This window comes from Mastacembelus armatus, chromosome 19, assembly GCF_900324485.2.
Source record: "Mastacembelus armatus chromosome 19, fMasArm1.2, whole genome shotgun sequence".
In the NCBI taxonomy this organism is placed as follows: domain Eukaryota; kingdom Metazoa; phylum Chordata; class Actinopteri; order Synbranchiformes; family Mastacembelidae; genus Mastacembelus; species Mastacembelus armatus.
In genome coordinates this window covers 14,771,082-14,784,365 of record NC_046651.1, presented here as the reverse complement: position 1 = coordinate 14,784,365, position 13,284 = coordinate 14,771,082, and the positions used below count along the sequence as shown (strand labels likewise).

General features: G+C 38.7%; 1 protein-coding gene across 1 annotated transcript; it reads right to left on the bottom strand.

Annotated features, from left to right (window-relative positions):
* Positions 1-1,221: 1,221 nt before the first annotated feature.
* On the bottom strand, positions 1,222-10,245 carry fshr (follicle stimulating hormone receptor). The gene is made up of 15 exons (XM_026315118.1): positions 10,064-10,245; positions 8,310-8,381; positions 7,847-7,921; positions 7,539-7,613; positions 7,377-7,451; positions 6,505-6,579; positions 6,054-6,134; positions 5,024-5,092; positions 4,848-4,922; positions 3,917-4,102; positions 3,428-3,648; positions 2,733-2,914; positions 2,449-2,640; positions 1,746-2,172; positions 1,222-1,526 (listed from the first exon to the last, which is right to left on the bottom strand). The coding sequence occupies exons 1-15, from the start codon at positions 10,243-10,245 to the stop codon at positions 1,447-1,449; spliced, it is 2,067 nt and encodes a 688-aa protein (XP_026170903.1). The 3' UTR covers positions 1,222-1,446.
* Positions 10,246-13,284: the final 3,039 nt, after the last annotated feature.

Genomic DNA, 13,284 nt, shown 5'->3' with positions numbered 1-13,284 from the left:
AGTTTAACAGGATCCACGGTGAGAAGAGGGGAGAAAGGGATGTGACATGCAAGAAACAAGCCAGTTGTAATACGGCAATATAAAGGCCATATATGTTATATATTAACTTGATAGTTGCTATAGTTGCTCTGTCTGGGGGCTTTAATGACAGTCAGCTCTAAATATACCATAGTCTGCGAGGTCAGCAAAAGTCAGACTGTTGCCAGTTTATTGTTATTGTTCTATTAAAACTCAGCCCCCACGCTGATGAATTTTATCTCATGTTGAACTGCTATAAATGTGTGCTTTGTTGTCTCTATCAGTTTGTCTTTTTTGCAAGTTAAGATTGCCTGTTCAGAGATGTGACCCAAAATATGTTGTTGTTCACAGCTGAATGCCAACAAAGCAGAGATACTGTATCTGTAGCATCATCTGGTGGTTAAAAAGTACAAATGCACCCACATGTTTAGTGTTGGCATGTAGGAGGCACTGAATCCATATCAATGAGATGGACTCTTTCTTGCAGCTGCAGCCTTGAAACCCGGGGTTGTTTCTGAGTGTATGTGTGTGTGTGTGTGTGTGTGTGTGTGTTCCTTTAGCTGCCATATCCATCCATCCTAAGCAGAAAGAACAGCTGTGTAGTCTCCCCTCCCACAACCACCCACCCATCCACCCTGGCACACAGAGCAGTGATTGGTAGGGTCGCTTTGTCCTTGAAAGCTTTGGATGCTCTGGAGGACAGCATTTCTAGATAAAAGACCCCTCAGCTGAATGTGTGTGTGTTTTTCTTTTTGTTGCGCTCAAATTTACCATAGCAAGACAAGCAGAGAGGTGATTATAAATCTTTTATAAAATGATAGTAAAAAAACATCCCAAAGATATATTTGCACAGAACACACAGATATAAAAATGTGAAACTTAGCAATACTTTCATTTACAAAGAAGAAAGATAATTACACTACAAAGATAATTACACATCTATTTAAAACATAGTGCCCCTGAAAGGTGGGAGGGGATGTGGAGGCATGGAGAGCTCCAGCAGAAAGAGTGTATGAGCAGATTTTTGATCAGTAGGTCCCTGCAGGGTGTTCCTTAATGAATATCATTCAGTCATGATGTTGAATGTTAAATGAACGTTGATTTTTTTTTATGTGAATATGCTGATATTTTAAGCATCACAACCTTTGCTAAACTGCTTCAAAGTACTTCAGTTTGTTTCATTATCCAGGAATACTAAATTGATGTTTGTTACATAAGCCTGTAGATGAAAGTGAAATCAGTTTATGCCTCCTACTCTTTTCTTGTGATCTAAATTGCTATGATGCTGTAAACTCCACCCATCTGACGCTCCAGTTAAATTAAAGCAAACACAAGAAAGTATGTAGGACAGCTATTTGACCTAGATTTTATCAAAGTGTCTGCAGTCTGTGGATATCTTTATTTATACAGCTACAGAGTAAAGTTTACTCATGGTTTTGGAGGGACACTGACACTGCACCCTGTAAAAGGTGATTTTTTAAGGGCTGTTGATGCATTAAAGTTCTTCCAATATCTCGTTCAAGCTAAGAGTTAGACTGATTTGTTTGATTAACAAGATAGGGCACTCCTGTTGACAGTCCACCAAAAAGTCTCTGACTGTCGATTTTTGAAAGATAGTCAGCATTCTTGTTTCACATCTAGACTCAAGGTATTGACCAAGGAGTAGAGCATCACATGACTGTTCTTTGGACAAGTCCACATTGGCTGCTGACAGGAGGAACTCTCTGTTCGGTAAATCTGTGCCCTGGTTTTAAACAGGCCAAAGCGAGCTGCAAAGAGAAAAAAGTCCCGTCTGAAGGTGCGGGTGAAGAATGCGTAAAGGAACGGATTGGAGCACGAGTTGATCGGGTAAAAGAGCACCAGCAGGAGTTTGGATTCTGAGACAGTAATGAGTGGGAGCTTGAGGGCAGCTGAGATTGCAAAGAAGGAGATGGGAGCCATGCAGACGAAGTCGGTGAAGACAAGGATGGCCATGCGTTGGGCTATGTGGGTGTCGGCGTGGGCTGGCGCTGATGAGGGTTTGCGAACGGTCAGGTAAATACTGAGGTAACAGCCACACACACAGAAGAAGGCCAGGATGTTGAGGAGGAGGAGAGACACCACATAGATCTGTGACACCAGAGACTCCACGTCCATGGGCAGACAGATACTGACCTGCACCACAAACAAGTACAGCAACTTAACTATATCTTTAAGAAACACACAGCGAACAAGAGCTCTGAAGATACTGCATTTCCAACCTTCTACCCTTTTTACTGGTGTTTTACAGACAGTGGTTAATTGACACAGGTTAATTGAGAAAATAATTGCCAAACTGATTGCTAATCAAAATAAGCTTTAGTTGAAGCCTACACAGTAAACAGTGGGAAAGTTCACTGGAAAGCACAGAAGAAATAAATAGACAATATGCAGGCTAAAGGAAGCACCCACCTTGCTGTAGCTGCTGACCCCAACTGTGGGCAGCAAAGCAGCAAGGGAGGAGAAGACCCAGCCTGCTGTCATGATGACACATGCGTGCCTCAGGCGAAGCTTGCGATCAAGCCTTAGAGCATGTGTGATGGTGTGCCAGCGCTCCAGGGTGATTGCTGTTAATGTGAACACTGATAGCTCACTGGCAAATACCTGTAAATAACATGTAAACACACATATTTTCTATTCATACCCGTACACTGATGAGTCCTGTCATCAATCAACTATGGTTTCACTGTACACACCGTAAAGAAGCCTGCAGCACTGCAGCCCAGGCCCATCTGCCAGTCTATGGCGTGGTTGTAGTACCGGCCACGAGTAAGTATGTCTACCGTTGCTATGACTACCAGGTAGATGCCCATGCAGAGGTCAGCAAAGGCCAAGTGACACATGAGGAAACGAGGAACAGTCAGCTTAGAGCGACTGCCTGGAAAGAGAAACGTGGTAAAAATGGCTGATAAACACAAAGCAGGTAGTATGTCCTTAAAAAAAAATGTTTGTATGAACTGATGAACAGATGCTTATAAGCACAGAAACACAAGGACATGTAAGATGGAAGGAAATGAGGAAAGACACAAGATAAAACACAATAAAGAAAGGCAGTAAAATAAAAACAAAAGAGAAATCTAAGAAGTAAATGAGAGAAAGTAGGGCAGGAGAAGAGAAGCAAAGAAAAAACAAAAAAGCTAAATCAATTATTTTTTAATCTCATGTTGAATCTGTAGAGTTTCCTACAGAGTAATTAGATAACTGGAGTAAAGAACTTATTTGCCAAAGACAAGTACAAAGTCTTGTAAAATGGAAATGTTAAAGTAAAGTGAGGATACCTATAACAACTAAGTATCTGACAAAGTGTATTTAGTTGTCACCTCTTAAATCGGGACCTTAACAGCATAACATCTTAAAAGGTCTATAATATAATGATTTCTTTGTTCAATACCTAACAATACCAGGAGCACGACTGCATTCCCCAGCAGTGCGAGGACAGAGATGATCCAGATGAGGACGCGTAGGAACACGGTGGACATGATGTCCTCACAGGGGTTAAAATCATCTGGTGTTGGGCTGCAGGTGATGGAGGTGGAGTTGGAGCAGTGGTCTCTGTAAAAGTGGAGGTTATCCTGAGCCTTAGGGTGCGAGCACAAGGAGTTCCACCTGGATCTAACACAAGAACACAAAACGTGCAGAACCATGTAAACATTAACTATAAGATGTCTGCATTTTTCATGGTTTTTGACATGTTTTTTCTATAAGATTAAAGTAACAAATTACATTTTAGTGTAATTAACTATTGGTATTAAAAACAAAGTTGAAATACTTTTGCACTGTACATGTCAATGAATTGTACATTTTCTAAAATCACAAAATGGCATATTGCTTGAAACTATCTCTTTATAATAGTGTTTATAAACTTCTTGACAATGCAAACCTGTTTCTGTGTATGTTTTGGAAGGCGCAGCAATGTGAAGGATATGTCAGATTAGCCTGGTGCAGTTTGGTGAAGAGTTGAAGAGGAGGAAGTTCTTTCAGTTGGAAGGCGGACTCCGCGATCAGCTTCTGGAGTCCACCAAGGATGGAGTCCGGCAGGGAGCTGAGAGCTGTGTGGGAGATGTCCCTGCAGGAACAAACACAAACAACCTCTGATCAGTCATTACGCCTTTATTTATTCACTTATGGTTTCATCTATGATTTAATTTTCAAGAGTTCAGGTTGATTTTAGTTGATTTTGGCCCAGATGGCCCATGTTCACATTCATTATATCTCGTTTACAAGATTTTGTCATAATCTCCTACAATATTATTAAAGAATTCTTGTGTTTGAAGGTACATACAGTAATGTGTAGAAGTCCCATATCTGCTATCCCTGCCTCTCCTGCATGATATATAGCTAAATAATGTTACAGTAACTAAAACATGTATTCACTGAAGAGTAGACAGACTCCAGGGGGTTTAGAAGAAGTCATGCATAAATATCTAGGTCAGGAAAAATCCAGTTCTGCTAAGAATAACACTTGAAACCCCAAATTCCTGAACAGAAAATTCATGGAAGGAGTTATGGTTAGATTGCTACCTGATTGCTGGGTCAAAGTGAAAGCTCAAAAGAAAAACAAACACATTTTTTTCTGACTTCTACTCCACTGGAAATAGGTGTCTGTTTTTTAGGAGAATAAACAAGTAAAAAAAATCTCTCTCTTCAGGTAAATTTACATCCTTTCACCTGCTCTCAGTCTATTTTTACCTTAAACCTGGCATGTTATTCTCTGAATCTCCCCACAGATGTCACATTTTGTGCTTCTCCTACATCCTCAGTTTAATAAGTGAATCATGTAGGCATGAGTTACTGTTAGATGTCATGCTTACAGTACCACCAACTCACTGGAACCCACAAAGGCATTGGGATGGATGTGAGTAAGCTGTTGGTTGCCTCTTAGGAACCTAAGAAAGAGGAAGAAAAAGAGACAGAAATGAAATACGTGAGCTGTTTTTTTATTTTTGTAAATCTTCTCTTTGTAATTGTGTCCCTGTCTGTGACTCACAATCTGTGCATCTTCGTGCCGTTGAAGGCGTCACTTGCCACCTCCTTGATGCCATTTCTGGTGAGCCGTCTGTCATTAGAAAGAGAAGCCAAATTACAGTCATGTGGCTCCAACACAAACATTCCCAGCAGTAAACTTATCTGAAATAAATCTAATTTTAGTGAATGCAGTTCTTTTGTTCTCAGTGTCTAAAGCTGTATAAGCACACAGGGTTTTAGACAAGCACAAGCAAATTTTAACAATCTGGACCTGTGAAGCTGTAGGTAAACTCAATTTGTTAGATGGATTTGGTACCGGTGGAAGACGAGTGACATTTGTCTCGTAATCTAACTCTAATCCAGACAAAATGTCAAACATTTGACAAAAACAAACATTTTCTTTAAGTAAATAATACCACAGTTTAAAAGTAGTTCTGCAAGTCCTCTACTCAAAATTTGACTCAGATTAAAGGAAACTAAGATTTATCAGCAAAATGCTCTTATAGTCTTAAAACTGAAAGTGCTCATTATTCAGCAGAGCTGCCCTGTCACTGTTATAATATGAATTCATTTTCCCGATGCATTTTAATGTCGAAACACTTGAGTTAGAGCTAACGTTAATGAATATAAATTAGTTTGGGTAGTGAAAAAGCATCATGGTTTATAAGCTGCCATGGGTTGTATATAAAATATGAATTGGTAAAGGAAACCAGCAACAAACAAGAGCAATATTTGCATTTTAAATATTGTGGAGTAGAAGTAAAGTATGAGTGTGACTCTATGAGTACAAATGTATTTGGTTACTTTCCACCACTGTTAATCAGCTAATACCTTCTCAGTATTAGCAGTAATAGTAGCAGTACTTTTACATTTGAGTTAAATGTTTTCAAAAATATTATTTACATGTGTTAGTAAAGTGCAAAAAGGGAAACAATGGGAGAGAGCAGAGCTCAGTAGAGTGCAGAGAGAATATCAGGAAAGATTCCTCTGTGCATATGTAGCAGAATGGAGTTACTGTGTCTAATCCTAATAAAAACTGATGAACCTCTTACATCTCTGTGATCGTTTTAGTGCAGATGCCTCTGAAGGCATTGGAGGGGACTCTCTCTATGTGACTGTTCTCCTGCAAGTCGCTAGGCAGCACAAACACAAACACACAAAAAGCAACAAATGATGAGAAAATAAAAAAAAAACAAAACTGTGAAATATGAACATGCAATTTCTTTTAAGCCCCTTTCCCTTTTAAAGCTGAGATTTTTGAAGATGGTTTTTTTAAAGCCTGGGAACTAAGAAAAAATGTGCATCCCTGATATTATGACAATCTGTGTGAGCGTAGGTTTTAACTGTAATGCTATACTTTTAATGGTGTGATTTCTTCCAGGCATATTTAACTACGTGCTCATACAATAGCCTATATATTCAGTTGCATGTGGGAAGAGTGATGTGTGGGTGTGTGTCTGAGCATGTATTTGTAGCTCATTTGGATATTTTATTGAGACTCACAACAGAAAGCTGTTGGCCATGGAGTGGATCTTGGATAAGTCTGGAAACATTTTCAGTCCGGTGTTGGAGATGGTCCTGTGATGTGCAGATTAACCACCAAATGTTACTACAGTCACACTGCGACCTCTGAACAACAGACACGCTGTGCAGTGAGTCACAGTGAAAGAAAGAACAAAGCAGTATTCATTGATTTAACCAAGACAAAAATTTAACAACTGAAGGGATCAGAGAGGTGGCGGAATGATAAAACATTTAAAGAGCTCTTTGTTCCCAAAATCTGTGAAGGGTTCAACATTACCTTTACAAATGTCACTGATAATAATAGTCAGCTTTTTCCATTTTCATGCAACGTAATGGCTTCATTTCAGGTTGTGAAGGATAATTCTTTGTTGTGTTTAATCTCCAAGATGCCTTTTTTAAATAAATTACATGGTCATGTTCAAGTAAAGTTTGAAAGAGTCCTCTTGTGGTCATTTTTAATTTACTTGTATTTAATTGCATAATTTCAATGAATGGTCTGTTTATGTGTCCCACTTCTCAGAAACTAGTGAGTGGTTTTAGCATTGTACTGTTGCTTATAAATGTTCACTTTGAAACTACTTCAAAAGATAAAAAATCCTGTTTGGTGTTTTTGTTTATTGATTTTAAAATGTTAACTCATATTGTTGAAAAATGTATTTGGGATAAAGTGTGACACTTGATTTCTCTTCCAAAGGATCCAAGCTAATTAAAAAATAATCTCTCTGGTCGTGTGGGGGGCTGACAGAATGAGGCCTGTCACCCATGACCCATTTTGGACTCACAATCAGTCTGAAAAACACAAATAGAAGAAGAACTTATTCCTCTCCACTGCACTTGCAGTGAGTACTCACAGATACTGCAGTTTCACAATGTTCCTGAATGCATCTGGATGGATGAAATTCAGGTGTTTTGACTTGGTTATGGTTCTGAAAGTATAATGTACTCATTATTATAAATGACTGGTCTTACAATTATAGGGTCTAACCACTGCCATTACTGTCAGTGATACTTACATCTCAGTGAGTTCAGGGAGATTGGAGAAAGCAAAAGCTCCAATACTCTCCAAAGCAACATTTTCAGAGATGAAGCTAGGAGAAACACACATATTTAAAGACGAATATGACATAAATATCACAAAGTGTCAAGTCTTCATTCACACTTTTTTGGACATATTTTGCCTCCATTACTGTGCCAAGCCTAGTCTCAAACTGTTTTGGTGATCAGTTTTCTTAGACTCTACTTGTTCCATAGCAGAGACTAAACACATTAGGATGATAAAATACATCACATGCAACGGCTTTGCAGAAAACTGTATACTCACATATCAGTGAGCTGAAGGAGGTTGGCAAAGGCAGATGCGCTGATACTCTCCAGCATGTCGTTTTCTGATATGGTGCTAAAATTGGAGGTAGTGAAAAACAGAGGAAGAGGAGCTTTACAGGATATGAAACAGCACAGAAGATATCTGTCATCTTATTGCTAATCTCACACACTTAGGTCCAGTGCAAGTAGCCTCTTTAAAGCGGATCTTTTAAAGGCTAGAGAAAAGGGAATCTCAAAGCCTACAACAGCATCATGACAATATCTACAAGTACAGCAAGGAAATGCAGTTTACCATTAATATTCCAAATACATAGGAAGCTTCACAGATGCAACCAGTGTAATAAACTTCTCTCCTCTCCAGACTTGTCTGTTTGGAGGATCCATATCTGGAGTGTTTTGACCGGCTCAGTTCATTATGTTCCACATCAAGAAATAAACATCAATGAGAGACACACACTTACAGTTTCCTGAGGTGCAGGAGGCTGGTGAGGGCACCCTGGGGAATCACTCTGATCTGTGTCTGCTTTACTTTTCTGTTGGCGCAGAAACAGCCACTGACATCAGCTTTTAGTAACACAACATTGTAGTTACTGAAAACGATTCTTTAGTGGAAAATCATTAAAGGTCAAATTTGTTGTGTGTAGGGGATGTGGGCTTGATTATTTTCACTTTCATCACTGTATATTATCATTTAGTTACTCTCTTTTCTTTTTTTCAGTTTTGTGTACAGTATGTCTATAAAATCCCAAGCTTTTTTTGTATCTGGTTGTAGATCATGTCCAAAATTGTCATTCATTGCTGCATACTTGTAAATATCCTCAGTGTTCCTGAGCCTTGACCTTCGAGCAGAATAGAGCAGATGAGAACACACACATCGCCATCTGGGAGTTCACAGAATGTGTCTTGGGAATAGTTGCTACTTCTGCCACAAAGTATGTCCTCATCTGCATGTACAGTATGTGTGTGTGTGTGTTGTCTGTATTTGTTAATGCGCTCTTAAAAGTAGGATTATGCATTTCTGCACTTTATTCTTGAGTAGGTGCATGTTTGTGTAAAATTTTGAGGCAATCCCAGTCGTTGTCCTGACCCTCATCATCCCATCCCCTCCCCATTCTGGCCTTGAGATTCCTTCAAAATGTTTCAACGACCAAAACAACAGGTCAATGTTTACTCCAAGTGGCAGTCACCCACACTTGCCTTACCCAGCTGTGCCACAGCTTTGTCAAAAACACTTAAACAACTTGAACACTGCCTTCAGTCAACAGCTCTGCAGGTTGAAACTATACTACGGTGTTTTTCAAAGGAGAAACAACAAATTATACATTTTGGGAAATCTGCTTTCCTGCCAAGAGATACATATGAAGATTGATGCTGCTCTCATGAATGCATGGAGCTAAAGTCAGCAGCCTGTCAACATAACTTAATATAAAGACTAGAAACTGGGGAACAGTGCTAGTCTGGCTCTGTCCAGTGGTAATTAAATGCACCCTACCAGCACCTCTAAAGCTTCAGTCTTAACTAAAAGAATTTCTTCAGCTTCTTCTAAATTGAATACACGGGTGTTTTGGTGCTACATCTGTATTAGGGTGATTCATGTTAGATCATGCACACAACAACACGACACAGAAACAACACATACAAGCATGCAGGCAAAGTGAAACATATTCTGTTGTCAGTTTCACACTAATCTGATGATGAAGAGTGCAAAGTAACAATGTGCTAACATATCCACTGAAAATGAGAAGACTGCAAGCTAGTAGGCATGAATATAAACAATGCATACACCAAAGATCTGTTTTGTTGATGTTCTGTCAGGAAGGAAATGCACTCAACATGTTAGACATCAGTACGATGAGCATTGTACGAGAAAGCTGTGGCTACACATGAATAGTGTTCTGCATACAAGCATTGAGAAATTCAGTGGAATTCAGCCAGCAGGCGATGAGCAAGCATTAGAGAAGAAAGTATAAAAGATCATGCAAGCACACAAAATGGGATTTTGAATTCTAAACAATGCAAGCCCTGGATCTCAACAAAGATTTAAGATGGTGAATGGGAAATACTACTTTGGAATGTACTGTCTGTAACTGACCTATTAGAGGGATACTGTAACAATTTTACCTAATACAGAAGTATTATTTAGACTACACAAACAGCTTGATAAAGTATTCTGTAGCATCTAAGTGTCAACTTATGAGTGTTTGTGTGTACTCACATGCATTTAGTGTTGTTGGAGATGTTGGAGGGAATCTCTGTGACTCCAGATCTTAGCTGGTAGCAGAAACGCACGTTGGCCAAGTTGGTCTCAAGCCCAAGTTTACTATTCACCTCAGCACCCGGTGCTGAGGCTTCTGTGGTTTTAAACATTACAATCATCAACATTATCAGAATCATCATTATTGCAATCAGCTAACTCCAGATTGTTGTATTTTAGGTTTTCTTTCAAACTCCTTCTCACTCTGATTTTGTCTCTGTCTTCCAGCCTTTCTATCTCCCACGTGTTTGCATTTATGCAAGCCTTTCATCAGAACCTACACTTCACATCTGATATAAAATGTTTTTGCTGGTTTGTCCATCTATCCGCTCAGGGTCACTGCGAGGTCGGAAACTGAAAAAGTGTGAGGTGCTTGAGTGCTTTCTGCTATGCAGTGGTTAATGGTGGGGGTGTGTGAAAAGCTTTATGGGTGTATGAGGATGTAGGAGGTCTCTGCTGGGCTTTGTGTGTGTGTGTGTGTGTGTGGGTGTGAGTATTTCAAAATCACCACAACAGACACAGATCTTGGTAGAATGTCATTATAAAAACATTCTTCAGTTTCATGAATTACATATTGTAGTCATTTGTTAACTCCCTTGACATTTCTTCCACAAAGAAGCAAACACATTTTAGTCAGTGGAAATTTATTACTGGACAAGCAGGTGAAAATAAATAGAGGAATAAAATAAATTCTGTTTTGACTTATTTTATGAATTGAGGGTAAAGGAAAATAAGACTTCTAAATCATTTCTTTTCATAACCAACATTAGTATTTTATTCTTTTATATTTTTGTTTTATATTTAAAACCTTGTACTACATTATATTTGGGGTTACAAAGCGTTTTGACAGAAAACAGATTTTATAAAGTTTGTTTTATTATTTATATATTACTAATATTTTAATTCAGTGGTGGTCTGTAATACAGATAGCAAGCAGTATGATACATTTTCTGGCTGTCTGTCTCCTATTTAGCATCAACATCATGTCAAAAAGCTAACAATAAAAATAATTATGGAGAACAGGAGTTAATCTGTTTTGTCTCCTGTTCCATATTTGTGCTGAATGATGAGCATAGTTTGATAGCAATGGACGTAATATTCTTTTCTACTGCACTCGCTGAATGCAAGCGGCATAGAAGCCAGCTTGCAAGGACACCCTTTCTGTATTTATGTGTACATGCACACTTATGTAACAACCTTTTTTCACATTTTCTTCTTTATATATCATCAGCTTCTTCTCTCCACATGTACTATCTCTCTCTTGTACTCATAAATAGTTGAGTGTGTGTCTTGTACTGTGGGAACGTCATGTGGAGCAATACAGCTTTTATGTGATTTATTCCAAAGCAGGAAATAAAACGCAGCCTTGAGCTCCTGACATGACCACACACACACATACTTGCAGACATACTCATACACTCTCCCATAGTTTTGCTTTCAGAGAAGAAAAGAGAGAAACAGAGGGAGCGAGTAAGTCAGTAAGGTAGACAGTCTGATAAATGCAGGTGCAGAAAGGAGTGAAGATGAAGGACTGAGGAAGAGTTATGGCATCTGTGTGTGTATTGATACATGATATCAATTCATGGATTCATTTATAGCTGACTGTTCTGCACCTGTGCAGGGAAATGTGGAGGAAAATATTGAAGAGTTATGTTTAAATGCTGCAGAATACAACTATAGACACTCCCCTTGTTCAGCAAGCCAATTAATACATGCATTTGAAATTGTTTAACTTTCCAAACACAAGTTTAACTGGTATAATTAACATCAAATGCATGCCATTTACGTGGTCAAGGTTATTTTGGATTTTGATCAAATTTAGTTGGATACTCCCAGGAACCAGAGGTGTTTTCACATACTTAATGTTTTTAGCTATACAGTGCATTCATATTGTATTGGATTTACCATAACGACCATTTTCCACCTGTGAATAGCTGTACCTATAGAGGGAAACATTTCTGAAAGGTGTAATTAATTTGCCCTGGCATTGACTGATATGGAAATACAAAACAAAGACAGATGCCTGAAATCTGCCAAAGTCACTTGCTTTACTTGAATGACACCAGTCCCTTTCCTTGGCTGACACAGAGACCAAAGCTGCTATTTTACCCCACTAGCAGGAAGGATCTAAAATTAGTAAAGTCCAATCACTAGTTTCCACCCAACAGTTTTGTTTTTGCATATCAATGGGATTGTTATTTCTGCAGATGTTTGAGATGTTTGTTGACACAAGGTAACGGATTTAGAACTTGTGAACACTGGAGTTTCTTACTTACCCTTTAAAAATAGCAGGGTTGTGTCTTTATCATTCTGCTAGCTGGCTGCGGTCAAGGACAGCACAGAGGCAGATGGCTATAGCCTAACACAAGCAGTTATTGAGTGCAGACTGTTTAGCAAAAGACTAAAAGAAAGTAAAAGAAAGAGAGAAAAGTGTGAGAAAACAAGATAGCGAGACCTGGGAGGTGTTTATTGAAATAGCAGGTCCCTGTTGCTGCTCTCACCTGAGGATGCAAGCACAACTTTGCAGGCTCAGGGATCTTTCATCCGGCAAACACCAACTCTGCAGAGACTTACACCGTTCACTGCTCTGAGTCATACTTCAAAGCCCTGCTTGGTGTATGTGAGGAGGTATTTATGTGTGTCTACTGTCCCAGATAGATCGAGCGGGACTTGTAAGAAAAGGCGCTGCTTTCCTTACTTTGATAAAAGAGAGGTACGAGGGAATGGGAGAGATACGAGAGAATCTGTAATGTGGATATCATTTGTTAGAAGCAGAAAGTTAAAGGAATATTCCCACATTTAACTAAATTTAGCATGAAGACTGTAAACAACTAGGGGAAACAACCAGCATGATTTATTTGTTATAACTCGTGGTTATTTTCTTGATTAAACCCAAGATGTCTCAGAATGAAATAATATTCAGTCCACTATCTCAGAAGACAAAACAGAAAAAGATTCCAAAAACCATCACACAAATTCACTCCAGACTCACTTGGGTAATATTTTATTTACTCATTAATCTTCAAAACTATTTTTCATAATAAATTTCCACTTTATGTTCATCAAAGAACCGTAACAATAAAAATAAAAGTAAATACTGTAGAAAAATTGTACATATAGAAAATAAACATGGTTAATGAACACCTAGATGTAGAATCTCATTGGTTGAGACCCCTCTTGTT

What these genes read in the sequence shown, in the direction of transcription:
- fshr (XM_026315118.1), bottom strand. Translation starts at nt 10,245, where the DNA reads ATGATGATTCTGATAATGTTGATGATTGTAATGTTTAAAACCACAGAA. An exon ending in CTCCCTGAACTCACTGAGAT is followed by an intron (nt 7,452 to 7,538) that starts GTAAGTATCACT and finishes TTATACTTTCAG; the next exon opens with AACCATAACCAAGTCAAAAC. An exon ending in CGTGCTCCTGGTATTGTTAG is followed by an intron (nt 2,915 to 3,427) that starts GTATTGAACAAA and finishes TTCTCTTTCCAG; the next exon opens with GCAGTCGCTCTAAGCTGACT.